Source organism: Callionymus lyra, chromosome 5 (genome assembly GCF_982586985.1).
Source record: "Callionymus lyra chromosome 5, fCalLyr1.hap1.1, whole genome shotgun sequence".
Taxonomy (NCBI): Eukaryota; Metazoa; Chordata; class Actinopteri; order Syngnathiformes; family Callionymidae; genus Callionymus; species Callionymus lyra.
Window position 1 is genome coordinate 9308670 of NC_141822.1, and position 19611 is coordinate 9328280.

The 19611-nt window shown below is 33.0% G+C and overlaps 1 protein-coding gene across 1 annotated transcript in view; it reads left to right on the top strand.

The window, feature by feature from the left end:
- Positions 1 to 19611, top strand: part of brinp1 (BMP/retinoic acid inducible neural specific 1) — a 156323-nt gene that overhangs the window by 40286 nt on the left and 96426 nt on the right. The window contains exon 2 of the mRNA XM_087790737.1: positions 10128 to 10395. Coding sequence (XP_087646863.1) covers positions 10178 to 10395 — 218 coding nt within the window. The 5' untranslated portion in view covers positions 10128 to 10177. The remainder of the gene's footprint in view (positions 1 to 10127; positions 10396 to 19611) is intronic.

Below are 19611 nucleotides of genomic sequence, written 5' to 3' on the forward strand. Positions count from 1 at the left end.
CCAAGAAATACCAAAGTACAAAAACACCGGTGATCCAACAAAAGGTAGAACGAGGAGAAGTCATGGTTTACCAGATAGAACTGAGTACATGCTGACGATGATCAGAAGAATAAGTGGAGTTTAAATGTGGGCTGATTGTAGAGATGGTCCACAGCCATGCGTCCCCACGGCAACCCCTGTCAGGAACCTTCCAACTGTCGGTAGAAAAGACAAAGCAGTGGGCAGAACAAGAAGTAACCTTAAAAAAATAAAACGACTATGGAGGAGATTGTGACAGAGGGAACCAGACACAACAAGGCAAAAAAAACATTTTCAATTGTTAACACTAAAGCCGTACTATATGTAGTATTAAGATTAAATATATGGTATTACATTAAGGTATTACATTTCCATCAAAGTGCTGAATCAAATGAGAAAGCGTGGGACGTAAAATGAACATGACAGGGTGATGTTCAGAGAAATGGTGCGACTGTTTTCTTCTTTTGGCTGAAAATCTTTTGCAAGAATTTGGCATTGATAAATAGCGGGAGATTTTTTTATTTTTCTTCATTTTTTTTGGCTGCTTTGTCCAGATTCAGATAATTACTCAGATGTGGAAACTAATAAGCGGCGCTTTGATTCCATCTTACTACTAAATCCGTGTTTACCAAATGTTACAATTTAACAAGAGACTCTATGAAGTTGTTACAACTTGATTTGATAAATGTTTGAATGAATATTATACTATAATTAATATACCTATAAACTGGTTAACTGCTACCGGTTTTTAATAGGTGTGATCTTTGATTTGTTTAATATATATTTCTAAATTATATATTTTTTATTCTCTGAAAATGGCCTTGTTGTTATGCCACGAATAGAAACAGGGCAACGATCCAGGCTAACCTCTATTTTGCTCGCGTTCCGAAAAGCAAGGACTGCCTGTTTAAATGGCACCATTCCAGTTGTTTCACCATCCGTGTTGTTCCGTATTAATTATTTGGCTCTCCTTGTGATGGCATTAAACGTCCTGACAATGATCCTCACAGGACCGCCGCAACAATTATCAACAGAGTGTGTTATCTCCTCCCAAGTTAATTTAACGTCACCAGCTCTGGAGTATTTACTCTGCTGCTCGTGTGCTCTTGGTGATTCAGCGCTTCAGGGAATATCATTGTTTTTTTTTTGTGGGGGCTAATTCATTTTCATTTCCCCTTGACTTCCCCCTGTTTCACAGTTGGTCCCAAATCAAAGTAAGCATCACATCACAAGAGTATCACTCAATTAATACGGTAATTTTCTTTTTTTTTCTTTATAAAATGTGTTTCTTAGTTAGATTTCTTTACAAGATTTTTAGAAAGAACAAAAATGCAATCTACCATAAAGGATTGTGGGGATTTTTGTGTCATTTTAATGATGATGCATCTGATGTGAAGGTCATGGGTTCCAAACCAGCCTTGGCCCATAGGCAAGGTCAACCCATGGAGGGTTTCCGAGACTACCCAGGAGACTCTGTCCCTCCAATGTGTCCTAGGTCATTACTCTTGGACGTCCCCAAGAGGCGTTTTCAAAATGTAATAAATGCTCACGCTTCAACATTGCTTTATGTGAAGCAGAAACAGTTCCACTCTGAGTCTCTCCTGAAAGATTGAGAACCTCACCTCATCTCTGAGGACCAATTCAATCTCAAATACACCTTACCTGTGTTGTAAACCAGCATTGTACGTTTTAGAAAAATGTCAAAAGACTGAGCTCATTTTGCGTGAGCCCAAGTTATTGATGTTGCCCGAACCACAAGTGCAAAATGGAAAGTTCAATTCACTCCATCACTACACATAACCACACAATGCAACTGCATTATAGAATGGCCTTGGCTACCCTGAACAATACTTGGTACCGTGCTTGTCCATTTTTTATTCTACAGGCATTTCTTCCATGTTATTTTACACTTCACTTCGACTACTGAGGTTACATTGTACTGTTCTTTTTGTGATGTGACTGTGAAAATATTTCATTGTGGAATCAAACAAGTCAATCTTAAACTAAAATTATCTAAAACTAAATCAATTAATGAAAAAAAAATTAGGTCAACAAAAAAATAAACAAATAAATAACATTCTTAAAACCTACAGTGAAAAGAATGTTTATTAATAATAAGAACAACACGTTTATTACAGGAAAATGGTCTAATACTAGGATAATTCCGTAGCATAATGGACTTTTTCACTGTAAAGCTTTATACCACTTTAATTATGGTATTGTTGGTCAGTGTTTCAGTGATGTATGTAGTTGATGGTATTTTTACTTTCACTCTTCTCTCATGTCTGTTTTTCTTTAGTGTTCTGTCTCCATTCTTGTCCCTGTTAAATGTATTTTTTCTACTGCACAAGTGGGATAAAGTATAAAGTCTAATCCAAATATTATCTAAATCTAAAGATAGAGACCTAAAACCTGAAAATCATTTTGAGATAAATACAGTTTATCTTAAGATCAATTTAATATTTTGATTGAAGTATTGTTTATTTATGTCAGGCAAGTTAAGAGAAATTAAGAAACTCAGACGTATGCATCTGTAGAATTTACAGTAATATTTAAAACGATAAATGGCAAGAGTTAAAAACAGTTTCAAAGATGATTTCATCAAATCATGAGTTCTCACTATACAGTTTAAATAACATTATATAAAAGTACATAAAAACAGGTCCCAGGGAATCACAATGAGCAAGCTTTTGGTGACAGTGGGGAAGAAAACTTGAGCAGAACGTGACTCAGTGTTTAGTTTTCGGCTTTGCTCAGATGAGAGGTAGATTGAGAGAATTTGATATAAAAAAGTACTAATTTACTTCATGAAAAATGACTAGGAAAATATTTTCAACAGAACAACAACCAAATAAATAATAAAACATAATCATTTTTAGAAATAGAAAATCAAAGCTATATAGTTTTATCTTTCATCTTAAACAATACAATTGATTTAAACCAAATTTAAAGTCATTGATGGTGGTAGAATACACTAAAATGTGTTGGAAAACCTTTTTAATGCGTTAATATGCCGCAAGTGAAATGGGGACGGATGAATGATGAAAGTCTGGTTCAATACTCAATTGAATTTTCCGGCACAGATCTGAACCTAATATTGTTAGATAAAAAAAAATATGAAGGAGAGGATTCACTCTAACTTCAATCCCACTGTACGTTTGGTGGAGCCACAGGGCAGGAATCTGGAACAGTGATTTCATGGCAACTTTTCCTCTCCCGGGTTACAAGTTCACGGGACCACCGCAGGAGTAGTTAACCCGTTTTTGTATTCAGAGGAAGCTGTCAAGGACAGGTGGAGCCAAATCGTGTGTGAAAATCCTGCAGAACGTTGTAGGATTAATGCTTCAAAACTCATGGTTCCTATCCTCTAATTAACTCTCTAATTAACTGCTCAGTTCTGTCGCCACGAGAAAAAAAAATAAAATGCCGGGACTTGACGAGCGAGCGTTGATGGAGCGATACTGCCAGGATGGAGAAACTTTTTAGTTTTTGTGAGAAGTTTTGCTTGATAAGATTTTTTGCTAAAAGTTGAGTTTTAACCATTGTCCCAAAAAAGAGCGAGATAAATTCAGCTACGTTTAATCTTCACATTTTCATTCCCTCTTACAAGTAAATAACGTTAATATAGTGCGGAAACTTTAAAAATTATAGTTCACCCAGAATTCAAATATCACTCATTTTCTACTTCATGTTTTGATTATTTTCTGATCCTTTTTAGAGTAATGGACAAATGTTTGTTCATTTTAATGTAGCGACTGAAGGTCAGTTGTCTTCGTCTTTATCTTTGTCCAATAAGACACTTAAAAACATCCAAATACCTACATAATGCTGAGCAATTGTTTCAAAAAACTTAGTCTAAGTCCATCTACTGTATTTTAAACACATGACAAGTATGGTTTCTTAAGATATGCCCTGAAAGCCTTTGATCCTCTGCTCAAATGAAGCTAAAAATGTAGACCTGTTTAAGTTTTTTCTCTAAACATTTCTAATGTCGAGGCTTTAATACAAGACGGATGTTACAGACAAGCAGTACGAAGGTATTTGGATGTTTTTAAGTGTCTTTTTGCACAAAGATGAAGACGAAGACAAGTGAGCTCTAGTCGCTACATTAAAATGAACAAACATTTGTATATATGACTCAAAAAAAGGAACAAGTTACTCTAAAAATAATCCTAACCTTCAGTCGACATTAGGGTGAGTAGAATTTTTTTGTCAAATAGATATTTTGGGTGAACTACCACTTTAACAGGAGGACATGAGGAAACTCTTTCACGTCTGTTTGTTTTTCATTTTGCATAGCAGCTCCACATAGAGACATAAAAGTTAATAACAGTTTAAATTAAGTCATCCCTGGGGTTCCCAATTCCCCACACCTCTTCAAACAGCCTCCTTGACTTCTCCTCTAACAGCGTGATGATACAAAATGCTGCACCGAAAACACAAAACCTCACGTCCTGAATCTGTAATTAACTTGGAAGCACAGAGTCAGCACTAAGTAAAGCATTTTTAATGACTTTAAAATGTATTGAAAGTTAAAGAATTGTTTTTAGAGATTTTATCTTTAACTCTATGACAATGTTTGTCACTACAGTCATGAGCCTTTATTTCAGTGATTTGATTCATGTTTTTATTAAGTTTATTATTTGCAAAGATCTTTCTAGACCAGGGTCACAAAGCGCTTTAACAATCAAAAACTATAAACAGTTAAAAAATATACTTTAAAAGAAAAAGACACTTAAGACAAACACAGGAGTCCCAGAAAATCAGTGGAAAGCACAAATAAGAATGTCTTAAGACTTTAGACTTTCTTGTATTGTCATTACACAGAAAACACAGCAGTGAAACTGGCAACGAAATTCTGTTGCTTGGCAACCGTTAAAAACACAGCAGAGTGAATATAGTGGATATATAAAAAGTATAAATATAAATATTAATAAGTTAAAAATAGTGCAAGATGCTTCTTGAAGGAGTCAGTAGATCCTCAAACACAGAGGGAGAGGAAGATCGTTCCAAAGCTTAGGAGCAACATTCTGGAAGGATTTCTCTCCTCTGGTCCTGAAGCGTGTTCAGGAACCATCAGTAGATTCTGATCCACAGACCTCAGAGCCCGAGCTGGGGTGTAAGTCTGGATCAGATCACTGATGGAAGGACTGACCATGAATAGATCTGATAGTAAGAACCAGAATTTAAAAAATGATCTTGAAAGAAACTGGCAGCCAGTGAAGACTTTTAAGCATCGGAGAAATGTGAGTTCTTCTACTAGAGCGGCTCAGAATTCTCGCTGCAGAGTTTTGTATTAACTTTAGGCGATAGTCAGGTCATCCCAGGGAACGTGAAGTGAACATGAGGGGGGTCCTCAGGAAAACCACGCCAACAACGAACTAGGAAACAGAACAGAAACTTTTAAATTTGAAAGAAAAACAAGTGAAGATGGTGATAGAAGCCTTCAAAAACTTCAAAATCCAGATGCAATTCCAAAAGACCCTTACAATTATAATTGTCTTTTAATTTCACATCATCACTGTTTACAGAAATGTTCATTTAATTTTAAACTTTGAAAGAAATATAGACAAAAAAATGTACCCAACAAAAAAAAACCTTAGTGGTAAAAAATAAGTCACAAAAATAACATACAGAAGGAACTGAAGAAATATAACGATTGAATGATTTGAGCGATAGTAGTACAGTTTCATGATTAGCAAACAAATATGTTTTTAATGCTTAATGTGAGGATTATTTTCTAAAAAAGAGCAACAACACATGTTTAGTAAAATATTAAACATGAAAATGAAAACTATTCTAGTAATTGTTTTCCTCTCTCATCCTCCAGATTGTTTTTTTTGTTGTTGTGAATTCAAAGTCAAATCGTGTCGTACAAAGAAATGAATAGTGAGCGTGTCTTGAAGCCGATTCATTCATCATTCAATAATGCGATGGAAATCCTCTTCAAGGTTTGCTTCACTCTCACAATCAGTGGCTTCGCACCATAATCTTTGCTTTAGGCTGACATAGATCCAGAGTCATGAAGGCAAGCGTCTTCTATCATGTGACATGTGATCTCCATCTGCGCTGGAAGCGTTTGACTTATTCTGCTTTGATGTAATCTTGTTTTTTTTTTGTTTTTTTTATAGTCTCGATACATGTTTAATGTGTTATTAAAGTTTGGGTAATACTTTAGAATTGGGAACACATTTGCTATTAATAAACAACTTATTTATACCTGTATAAACAGATAATTACCAATTATTAGCCATTATAAAGTACTTAAACCTTGTTCTTTGTGACTATATTCTACCTTTAATTACTTGATATTAAGAAATCACACTGAACAACACTTTTATTACTGATTATAAACAGAAAATAAGTAATGAAAGATTAACTTTGGTGAAAACTTGCTTCTCTCTATTTACCCCTTATAATACAAAGAGAACATATTCCCTATTAATAATACCTTTAAAGTAAATTAAAGTTTGAATAGCTTCTTAATTACTCAAAAATAATAAAATGTTATTGTGAATATGTTGCCTATTCTGAGGTGGCAGTTGTTTTATACAATTACAAATACTTATTGCTGAGTGATTGTGTTATGGATGATTTTAATATTGATTCTTATTTTATTTATTTTTAATTCAAAAAAGAAAGCATTAATGACATTATGTATTTTTAATGGTACTTACACCTAATAAGTAGTAAATATAGAGAATTTAGTTTTATTTTAATATAAAAAAAGGTATTTTTAATTACTTATTTCCTGTTTAGAATCAGCAATGAAGTGTGAACTCATGAATATTATGTTATTAAGGGTAGAATATATTCATAATGAACAAGGTGTGAGTTAGTACTTTATGATGGTTAATAAGTGGTTAATTTACTGTTAATTCAGATATAAATAAGTAGTTTATTCACAGTTAATATCTGTAACCAAAGTTGGTAATATCAAAAATGTTAGATTTTTAGTTTTTATCGTAATGCAATGTGTACTTTTCACCAGATATGTTGTGTTAATAGTAGTAAATATTGTTCTTACTTATAAAATAATAATACCATAATTTTTAGATCTCCATAAAATATGATCGCCAACGTCACTAACTGACGATGTGACATCACAGGTCGGAATAGAAAATCCCGATTTAATCCGGATTATTCTTGATCTGTAATCACCAGCAGTCATTATTCCTCAAGCGTGTGCCACGGCATTCAAAGAATTCATCACGTTCAGTGCATGAACTCTGAGAGGAACAATACAATTGTTCAACAAAGACTACTTTGAGACTAAAGTCCTCCATCATCCATCTCGCGCCGGAGAGATTACGACTATTAAATTTGCTGCTCTTTTATGTGCCATTGTCTAATCGACCATGACGGAGATTTTTTTTTTTTTAAGTACGCTGTAGAACTTTGGCACGCCGAGCTCGAAGGCCACAGGGCAAAGTTCTGAAACGCAATTACTGATGAGAATCTTCTCTATGTCAGTAACTAAGTGACTTCATTTTAATTTCCCAGCCCCTTAATATGGCTCAGATTAACCACAGTGTTTATTTCAACGCGACGTTTAACTTGGTATTCTGCCGTCTTATTTTTCCTCTTTAATCAGCGTTTGACCCATTTACACGCCTTTTTAATGCATTTTTCATTGAGGAGAAATTATCACCGTCTCTTTATCGTCTTATTTTCCAGCTAAAATTGTAGCTCCTGCAGGAATCGTACCTGTAACTAGTGATGAGGCTTCATGAAACAACTGATGAGGTATCACGATACAGTTTCTTCATTTTGACTAGATGGCACTCTCATTTTGAAAATGAATCAATATCTTATTGAATTAGTGGATAAAAGTAGTGACGATCTGATGACGCTTCATGAAGCAGTATCATTATTTTCAGAGTCCACTAGATGGCGGTGTCTGCACTATTTTCCTTTTGTTTTGAACAACTGTTCTAATGAAACATCATTTTTAAACTGATGGCGCCACCTACTGACCTCTAAACAACATGACACTGCTTCATGAAGCTTGATCAGACCTTCACTACATAAGAGCCAAAGATTGTAAAGCAGAAAGTAAAACTTGTCCCTTCAAGTAATGCCAACTCGTTTTTTACAAACATTAAAAATGAATGGTATATTCAAGTTCAATGTATGTCATTCTCATACTTCAAGGTATTTTACATATTTCCAAAACCAGATTGACAATTATTTTCAGTTTATTTAGTTTAATATTGCACCATGAAATTTAGTTCACATGTTTTTCATCACCTTTTAGTATTGATTTGATTATTGTTTTAATATAAATCTCAGTATAAAAATATTGTGTCCAATCTCATAATCCCGGATATCCTTTTTAACCTCTTTTTTAATTCAGATTATACTTGTATTATATATATATATATATATATATTTTACTAATAGTTTCCCAATATTGTTATTATTTTGTAATGATATATATATATATAAAAATAACGGAATCTCAACATGCTAGTTTCCATGTAAACAAGTAATTTCCGAGTTATTGTAGTTCATTGTTGTTTTGTATAAATTGTCGGTTTTATATTTGTATGATAGTTGAGGTTATTATTTTCGCTCTCATTTCAGTAAATATAAGTTTACTTGAATTTGTTTACTTTTCAAAATGTTTTTTGGTATTGACATGCCGTGTTAAAAAATATATATATATATATATATATTTTGTGGAAATAAAATCCTTATTCATGGCCAACAAAATCCCCTTTTGTGATTTAGTTAAAGAAAAATAGAAAAAGCCTTTACATCCTGGGTACACAAGTCGTGTTACCAGAATTAAAAAAAAAGGAGCCTGGAGAGTGCAAGGCTGCTACTGCAGTCGCAACAAAATGAGATCTTCTAAACAACCACGTCAACAATTTTTTTTTTTTTTGTCATATCCCGATCTATGCAACTCTGCATTCTGATGGAACCTTTTGTAAAAATAAAACTTGTATTAAGTAGATACTTGTCCCTGTTTTGCAAATCTTCTTCGTACTCCCCATTCACTAATGGTCCTAGCTAATATGTTTTTTAATTACATTTTTCTTTCGCTAATATAATTATGATTTAGACATATTTATAGTATTATCATTGAACAGGAAGTGCATGACCAAGGTCGCGACAGTACAATGCCTGTGTCGCTTGAAACAGGGGTCCCCAACCGGTTAAATGTCAGGGTTATATTCTCGGATCGACTTCAGATAGAGGACAAAGTCAAAATAAAATAGCATAACCTGCTTAGTGCACGAAAAAAAAGATGTTGTGTATTCTTTGTATGTTTGATTGTATGCTGACGATGGTGTTCTGTATGTGTGTGTCTCCTGGGTTTTAGATTTACCTTTTATCATAGGTTTTTATAGGTTATTATAGGTTTTTATTCACTTATTATTTTTTTATTTACTTTGTGCTGATATGTGAGTTTGTGTTTAAGTATTATTTATAGGGAACGAGGAGTTTGAAACAGAAGTTTTTGTTTCTACAGTAAAAAATGTTCACTTGTCAAGAGTGAGACACTTATTGTTATTTTTAGAGATAATTCCCTGCCAAAAAATGAAAAACCTTTTAGGCAGTAATTATAAATAGATTATTTTTCTCATCTTTTTGTAACAAATGTCTGACCAAACAGTACCGGGGTCAGGAGAAGCAAAACTCCAGACCCTTTCAGCACTTTCAGTCTTTTATTTAACGTTGTTTTTTAACAATTCATGAGATCGCAAGTTAATAGTTGAACATTTCCTGGCGCTGTAATTGACACCGTCGGGGAAGGGAAAGTGCTGTTTTCCCATATTAGTGGATGGGTGTCATAACACATCACAAAGCAGCCGCATAACCTTGTCAGAATGTATCAAGGCGGCAATTAGAGCTTGAGGGAGGAAATCGGCTGAAGATGTTCTCGGCGCTCCTCTGCAAAAAAAGGATAAGAGTCTCGGTGAAAAAAACAAAACTCAGGTGTTGGCGAACAATGTGGAAAATAAATACGCTTCACTGTAAAAGGGACGGTGACAAGGGCGAGTCGCATTGGCTCGGCGTTGTAGGATTAACCTCTCGTTGCGAAGAATGGACGTTGTCATCTAACAGCTCTTCTTTTGTGTTCCCCTCTTCTCTCCCGTCAGGTCTCCAAATAATGGAGCGAGAATGAACAGAGAGCGGCTTAAGAAAAAGCATGAACTGGAGGTTTATTGAGGTCATCTGCTTCCTGTTTATATGGGACCATATAACAGTTCAGTCTTCCCGCCAGGACCCGTCGGCCACTGAGCAGCATGTCGCCAAGCAATATGACTGGCTCATCTCGGACCGTGGACCTTTCCACCACTCTGGGAGTTATCTGTCCTTTGTGGATAGATTCCGCCAAGGATTTACGACCAGATATAAAATTTATAGGTAAGTTTCGCTTTAAGCTCGTGTACTTTTTGACAACGTCGGTGCAAAAGATGAATATTTGTTATGTACGTGGTGTGAAATATAAGGTAAGGTAAGGTAAAACTTTATTGATTGTTTTTTTTCCAATAGCCAGCAATTTTTCATAAACAATAATAAATAAAAAATAAAATAATAAGAAGAACATAAAGAGGAAGAACAAGATGACACAATCTAAGTCTAAAGATAAAGACAAAGAACATAGATCAAAGAAAAACAACAAAGACAAAGGATACAAAGACTAACATAGAACAGAACATCCAGATACTCTCACTCCACTCCTGCCCCCGAACTCAGAATTGTACAACTTAATAGCCCGAGGAATGAATGAGTCCCTGAGTCTATTTGTTTTGCACCTGGGTAGGAGCATTCGTGCTTCATTCTGCTTCTCTGCTCACTGATGACAGTGTTCAGAGGATATATTTGAATGTGTGAATAGTATTCCTTTTTTTTCCCCAGGGATTAGTGTTGAACATAAACAAGGTTGATATGAGAGTATTATAGAGAAATACTTAGGTTAATTAAGGTAAACATTTTATAGGTAGTAGTTGAAGTAGCACTTTTATTGTACTGCTTCTATGTATGGTATGACTAATTATACAATGTTTTTTTTTTATGTTATTATGACATGTTTTTATGTTGAATCGTGACATATTCTCTTTTTTTTTAAAACTATTTCAATAGTCTAAATTAGAAATTATATTATTAATTAAAATAATAAATACAATAAAATGGGTAAATATTTATAAAATATATGTATAAATACATTATTATTATAATAAAAACATTTTTTAATTGATTATATGTTAGGCTTTAAGTGGAGGAGTAAAAGGAGAAATATTTTGTCTCTTAATATACATTCACTTTAAGCGTGTGTACTTTTTGAAACGTCGGTGCAAAAAGCTCTTTAGTATTTTACTTAAATATGATAGTTTTTTTCGTGTTTTTTTTTTTTTTCTGAATGGTAAGTGTTGAACAGAAAAATTGCAGTTTAAATTGATTAAATTATTGATATAATAAAATATGGAGAAATACTTAATAATGGTTTAATTTAACTTAAATGCTTTATACGTAGTAGTAGTAGTAGTAGTTGTATAGTCCTGCTGCTACTTATAGTATGACTATTTATACAACTACTACTGTTATCTTTAAGTGTACTTTTTGAAAACTTTAAATATTTTACAATATTTAATTTAGTTTCTCTTTCAGATGGGTTAATGGGTTTAATTTAAGTGTAATATTTTAGTACTACTTTTATACACAAGTAGTGCTGCAACTTATAGTATGACTATTTCTACAACTACTCCGGTTCACTTCAAATTTGTGTACCTTTTCAAAAGTGTGTAATATATTTAGCACAAAACTTTGTTTTTGTGATTGTGTAAATAGTACTTCATCAAGTATTTCATAGTATTTAATTTTGGGTATTTTTCTAACTACGTTTTTGATGATCAGAAAAACTGAAGTATTTAATTACAGATGTAATATTATAGAGAAATATTTTGGTTTAATTTAGCTTAAATAATTTATAGGTCGTAATAGTAGTAGTATTGCTTTTATAGTACTGCTGCTACTTATATTACGAATAATTAGTACAGCAAGTACTGTTACAACTTATTATACTGGAGTTTTATTTTAACTTGTTTTTTTTGTCCGCTGAATATATTTATTAATTTTTTTATGTTTAACTGTGACATTTTCTCTTTTGTTTTCAAACAATTTAAATAATTTAAATCAAGAAATATAATTTTAGTTCAAACAATAAATACAACATCTTAAATATAATAAAATATTTATGATTTTTTTATAAATTAAAAAAAAACCATTTACTAGACTTTAATTGAACCAGAGTGATTGGAGGAGTACACGCAGCAAGATATTGTGACATTTTTAAACTAATATTACATTTTAAATGACATAAAAATACCATTATGAAAGTATATACTTTTTTGAGTATTGTTTTGATTGTTAAAGCGCTTTGTGACCCTGGTCTGGAAAAGCGCTATATAAATAAATATGACTTACTTACTTACTCACTATTATTTGAATCTGAAAGGCTCATGACAAACTATTTTACTGAAGTTACAATAACTTTATCAAGATATTTCAACCTTTAAATCCCGCTTTAATGCTTTAATCTCAGACACGACTCACAAACAGATCCGCGTTAAGAAGATTCAAATCCCCTGTTTTCACACCTGCTAGTCATTTGCAGCGTAAATACTATAAAATCCTCAGAGTAATTCCTAATAAGTATTCTGAATTATCGGCTTTGATTTATGCTCACCGTCAACATCCGTCAGATTTTTTTTAGTTTCCTCCCGTCTCTTCTTTTGGGAACTGGATTCGGTCCCTGCTGGTTGTTCCGAGACGAGCGGTAAACAAGGCGTTTGTATAATGTGCGTCTTGACGAAGCGTAAAGACCATTTGATTCTCGGGGGAGGAACTCGCGACGGCGCCTTGTAGCTGCTGTTAGTGTCGCTACAGTGATTTGTTAAAATAAAAAAACAGTATGTGTTTGTGGGATCGTCGCTGGTCCCCGGTGGCTTCTGATGTTTTTGTTACTGTCTAACGAACCATTAGCTGTGGCCAATGTGTCGTGGAGAAACAAGTGAAATTGATGGTTCAGATCGTGGCCATTTTATAATGAAATACATACATACTGTTTTTTTATTAACTTTATAAAATTTAGTGGAGTTAATTTTATTCAAAGTGAAGAAAAAGAGGGATTGTTTCTTTATCTCCAACTTTTTTTTATTTTTTTTTATCTTGAAAATGCCCCATTTCATGAAGTTTTCTGTAAACTATTAATGTTTATTTTTCATTTTTCAATTTCTTTCCTTTTTGAGTGCTGGAAAGAAAATTGCTTAAAAGTGCTTCCCCTTCAAAAATTCAATTTTCAGATGTGTTTATCATATAATTGTTCAATTAGATTGTAAAAATAAAGACCCTGTTTTTACTCAACAATATGAGCTTGCAATGACTGTTCACCCAAAATTCAAACTTCACTTCACTTATTTTCAGAGGTGTCTGCTTCTTTTTTAGAGTTATAGTCAAAATTGTAAATCCAATACTCTTCGTTTTGTACAAACAGACACTGATGGTACAATAGATTCCAAAATCTTTTTAACACACACTTAAATCAACACATTAGTTGTGATTTAAATACAATTATTCAGGATTATTTTTTAGAGATTACAGGGAGTTGAACATAGTCAAATTCTTTTTTGTTAATTGTTACATTTTAGCATTTACTAACATGCAAAGTCAGAAAATTCTGTTAAAAATAATGAAGTCTTAATAACCACTTATATTAAAAACATATTTGGAATTGGAAGAATAAATGTCTAAAGAGGGAAAGTCAATTACAAAGAAGGAAACAATGATGACAAAATTTGTTGCAGCATCATTAGCTTGATAGGGTTTTGGGTTAGGGTTAGGGTTAAGGTTAGGGTTAGGGTTAGGGTTAGGGTTAGGGTTAGGGTTAAGGTCAGGGTTAAGGTTAGGGTTAGGGTTAAGGTTAGGGTTAGTTCTTAGTGTTACGGTTAGGGTTAGGGTTAGGGTTAGGGTTAGGGTTAGGGTTTTGGGTTAGGGTTAGTTCTTAGGGTTACGGTTAGGGTTAGGGTTAAGGTTAGTGTTAGGGTTAAGGTTAGGGTTAGGGTTAGGGTTAGGGTTTTGGGTTAGGGTTAGTTCTTAGTGTTAGGGTTAGGGTTAGGGTTTTGGGTTAGGGTTAGTTCTTAGGGTTAGTTCTTAGGGTTACGGTTAGGGTTAGGGTTAGGGTTAGGGTTAGGGTTATATATACTACTACTATACTACTATATATATATTTTTTTAATCACTTTTTTTTAATCTATTGAAGACACTAGTTTCTGATCAAACAGCTAGAGTATGATAAGTTCAGAGTGAAACAATATATACAAATCATACGACGAACATTAACATACAGGCGTCTACACGTTAACTCGGCGCCCAAGAGAGAATCTTCCGTCAATGATTACATCACGTCCTGAAGGTGTGAAGCCGTCGACTCGTCTGTGAAAATACTCGCAGATTTTTCATTTCAACAGCTCAGTTCATTACGATAATCTGTTCATCTACAACCCGGGAAAAAAAAAAAGCATCAGCTGGAGTTTTAACCAAAAAAACAAAATCATTTTTCTCCTCCTGCTCGACACGTGACGACTAAGCCGTGCTCGACTCGAACCAGCAACGAGGAAGCGAGTGGCTCTTGCAAATTTCCCCCGGGACCTGCTTTGCTTTGACAATTTAGAGGTGGAAAGCGGTTGAAACAGATTTGCAGCGAGACAAAGCATCCATCCTTTCCGTGTTCTCTTATCAAGCGAAGATTACCCGCGAGGCTTGGACCGTGTGGCCGATGCCAACCTGATCGGCAACCAAACAAATCCGTCCCATCTTTAATAACGCGGCATCTCTCCGCCTAATACCGCGGATAAACACGCTTTTACGAGTTCCCCGGCTCTTGTCGCGACGCTTGAAAAGGTCACCGTCGCTTGACTGGAGGAGATACACCGCACGGCACCAATTATTGGTCGCCTCCAGACTTAAAGAAATGAGTGGTTGTCGACAGCGTGTCAGTGCTGATTATCATCTTTAGGCTTCGATCCTCCCTCGGCTTTTGTGCCGGTTTCCTGTCGGCAAGTGTTTCGACGACCATTGTCGGCTGAACGGTGGCTTTTGTTCAGACGTGTTCTTCTTACCGTTGAATACATTTGACAGAATCTTGATAATATATGAGGTGAAGACCATGAATCCTTGATTTCCAAAACGTATTTTTCCTGTCTTAATATATATTTAAATGAATGCTTTTGACTGGCTACTGAATGTACATTTTTTTTTAAGATATTTATTTGATTTGATTGAAAAGTGTCTGTATTTTTCTTTTGAAAAAAGATCAAATACACAAAAATGTATCTCCTTTATATTAAATGCCATAAATTAGTTTTATTATTGGTAATCTTTTTAATCAAACACATTTTATAATAATTTTGTTTAGATTTTTTCAGTCATTGGATCATTTTCATCTTTTTCTTTGATTTGTGTTTTTATCATGTTTTACTTTATTTTAATTTGTTTGATTCTAATACATCTTTTTATGTCTCTTAATCTATAGTCGAATTATTGATTTTGTTTCAATATTTATTTGATTGTAGGATTCCAGATCCTACTGGATTCCAATCTGTACTGTGACATATGAATATATATATATATATATATATATATATATATATATATATATATATATATATATATATATATATCAGAACAAAAAGAATCAAATCAAATAAATATTGAAACAAAATCAATAATTCGACTATAGATTAAGAGACATAAAAAGATGTATTGGAATCAAACAAATTAAAAGAAAGTAATAAAGTATTTATGTCAAAGTAGAGATTGGTAGAATTCCCATTTGTACTATTACAGATTGGAATTCTGAACTGGGATCTGTTTATTGGAATTCCAATCTGTACTAGTACAAATGGGAATTCTACCAGGACATCTTCCAATTCTTATAGGAGAAATTCGGATTACATTAAAATGTTATTTATATATTTATGATATATTGGAATTCCAATATGTTCTAGAAGGATTCCAGATCCTACTGGATTCCAATCTGTTCTGTGACATATGAATATATATATATATATATATATATACCCAATATACCCCAAAAATGATTATAATTGATTTTTTTAAGTATTCAAATTAAAATCTGGATCAACAAATTATAGAACAATTATGTGGGGCAGAAATATTAGGTCAAAATCAAAAGACACACATTTGATAGATCGACAACTTTATTCGTACCTCTAGAATGGACATTGGTTTTATGATGAGTTTAGTGAAAAAACATCATTCTCACACTTATGACGCTCATATTACTCTAGACTTGATGGCTAAACCTTCCAATTCTTCTGTCCATTCAGATTGTAATGACCTTTTTATAACCGCTCATAAACATTCTTCTCTTGAAGACGAGGCATCAATGGCCGTAAAATGCTTCACCTGCGCGTTTGTATTGGACTGTTTATCAACGCGTTCTTTTGTTAATGGCAAGGTTCTATAAGCGGCCTCGCTCTCGTCCCTGTGAGCGGCGCTCTATTAAGGGGGTCCAACGTTTCAGATGATGCTTGTTCTCTGTGTTGGTCTTTGTTCGCGGCCCACTATCTTAGGTTCTTCTGTTGCTGAGGAAATCCAATATAAATGCAAATACGCTCGCCATTATTGTACTGTAATCATGGCCACGGAATGGAAGATGCTTTTAGGGAATAAAACCATTTGTATAAATATAGTGAAATAAACGCGAGTCTTCTGATGATCAGCAAGTTAATTTAGGTAATTGATGTAATTATCTACTTTTATTTATATACATTAACATAATATATATATTTTTTTTACGTAATTTAATCTATATACTAGATTATTATTATTATTATTATTATTGCTGTTATTATTGTTATTATTATTACCCAATTTTCCAAAGGAGATCATCAGAGGGATCAATACATTTTATCTATCTATCTATCTATCTATCTATCTATCTATCTATCTATCTATCTATCTATCTATCTATCTATCTATCTATCTATCTATCTATCTATCTATCTATCTATCTATCTATCTATCTATCTATCTATCTATCTATCTATCTATCTATCTATCTATCTATCTATCTATCTATCTATCTATCTATCTATCTATCTATCTATCTATCTATCTATCTATCTATCTATCTATCTATCTATCTATCTATCTATCTATCTATCTATCTATCTATCTATCTATCTATCTATCTATCTATCTATCTATCTATCTATCTATCTATCTATCTATCTATCTATCTATCTATCTATCTATCTATCTATCATCCACCCATCTATAATAATAATAATAATAATAATAATAATAATAATAATAATAATAATAATAATAATAATAATTTGTATTATTACTATTATTATTATTATTATTATTGTAATTATATTATTTATTGCGTTATTTTTTTAATTGTAATCATGGTAGAGTCAAACAAAACCCATTAATCTATATATATATATATATATATATATATATATAGATTAATGGGTTTTCTATGAAACATATGCTCTTGTGCTGTATCCTATGTAACAAATATATAATTTAAATTAAAAAAAAGGTTATTTAAAATACAATAGTCAAGGTCATAATTCATTCGTTCTCTTCTGTCACCTTCATTTCAAATGTTTAGTCTTCCCCCCGCTTACATTTAAAACCTTAACAAAGTATCACAGAGAATAATTGAGTGCATTCATTTCCTCACCAAGTGATTTTAATTTGAGATTTGGCAAGATGTGCCTCATTTAATTAGTCCACGTCTATCTGCTCTGATCGCGTGTCCTTTGGAATAAAGAGAACGCGTTAAAGGTCAAAGCAAGACATTTTCTTTATTAATGGAGATTTTTTTTTTAACTGTGATTGAATTTGCTCACTAAGCAGCTTGTTTTTGTATCAAATTCTACTTAAATAATGAAGTATAAATGACTCAAACGTTTTGGCAAATTAATAAAAAAGTAGATAATATTTAGTGATGAAGCTTCATGAAGCACTGTCATTAGATGGCGGGCAATGCACTATTTTCTTTAGTTGTTCTAATGAAACAACACATCATTTTTAAACTGATGGCAACACCTACTGACCTCTAAACATTATGACACTGTTTCATGAAGCTTCGTCAGCAGATCACTAATAATATTGCGACAACCCAAGACAAGTTAAGTTGCAACTCGTCTGATGAAGTTTTTGTTTTGTAAGTTTTCAGAATTGAAAGATTATATATTTATTTACTGAAATATTTAATAGAAGTACAAGATTAGTGTTATTGACAATGAGGCTTCATGAAGCTTCGTTCAACAAATCACTGGCAAATTATATTTTTTATTATTATTAACTTTTATATTTGACTATAAACTAAATATTGCACTGAATGAATTGATACGATTTTTTTAAATTATTGTTTGATTATAATTATTGTTTGTTTATTTATGTTTGTATTTGTCTATAGTTCGATTTTAACCCATTATTTCGAGGAAGCAGTTGAAATTTTAACTACTGATCAGAATAATACTTACACAAAATCAAGGGTAATAATTAAAGAAAATTCTGAAAAAACATTACAAAAACATCTTTCTTAGTTTTAAAAATGTTCATTCAGGGTTATTCAGTTTTTAAAATAGGTAAAAAAAAAGAGTTAGTATTAGTAATTAGTATTTTAAAACTCTTAAGCTCCAAACATACTAATGATTTATAGAAAAGAAACACCTGTGTTACGCTCATCATTTCAATTATGTTAAAGCGTTTTAATCACGTCCAGACACGCCGTCCCTACACACCCTTCTTCTATATATAGCCTGGCTTTGAAGGGTCTCTCTTCTGCGGCGCCGGATGCACTTAAGAATATTGTCTCGTTCACACTTTCATACACTGATGACTGGAGGTCCGTCCAGCGCAGGTGCCAACCTGCCGGAGCCTTCCGGGTCAGATCCTTGTCAAGGACACGCTGGTTCTGAGGAAGTCGCCACCTTTTGATAACTGGACGAACGCTCCACCTCTGGACAGAATACTGAACCATAAAAAAAAAAAAATTCTGCCTGCTCTCTACTGACGTTTGTGTCTGAATATATTTAGTAGTTTAACTGGTTGTTAATGAACTCCTTCAAACTCTATTGGAGCATCTAGGAACGACTTAATGTTGACATGTAATGATAATAAAATGCACTATAATTTGTATTTTGCACCCATTAACCATAATATTATGACCACTGACTGTGAATAGAAAACTATGATGGAGTGAATAATCAAAACTAATTTAATCTAAAGATTATTTAAATCAGTAAATGAGAAATAACACCTTATTAAACGTTTAAATTCTGTTTTAATTCATATGTCTTGCCCTGCTGTTAATGATTTATTCTATCAGTTTGGTTCTTTTGATCGAGAATGTATTTTTTCTTTCTCTTTATTTATTTTAAAATACATATAAGTTTGTAAATATAGGTAGATTGTCGGTATTTCTTTCGTTTTTTTTATGCAAAGAACAAAATAAACCAAAGTCCAGTATTTCATCAACAATAAACAAAGAGTCCAATATCTCACAATAAGTCCAAAAGCCAAAACATCCAC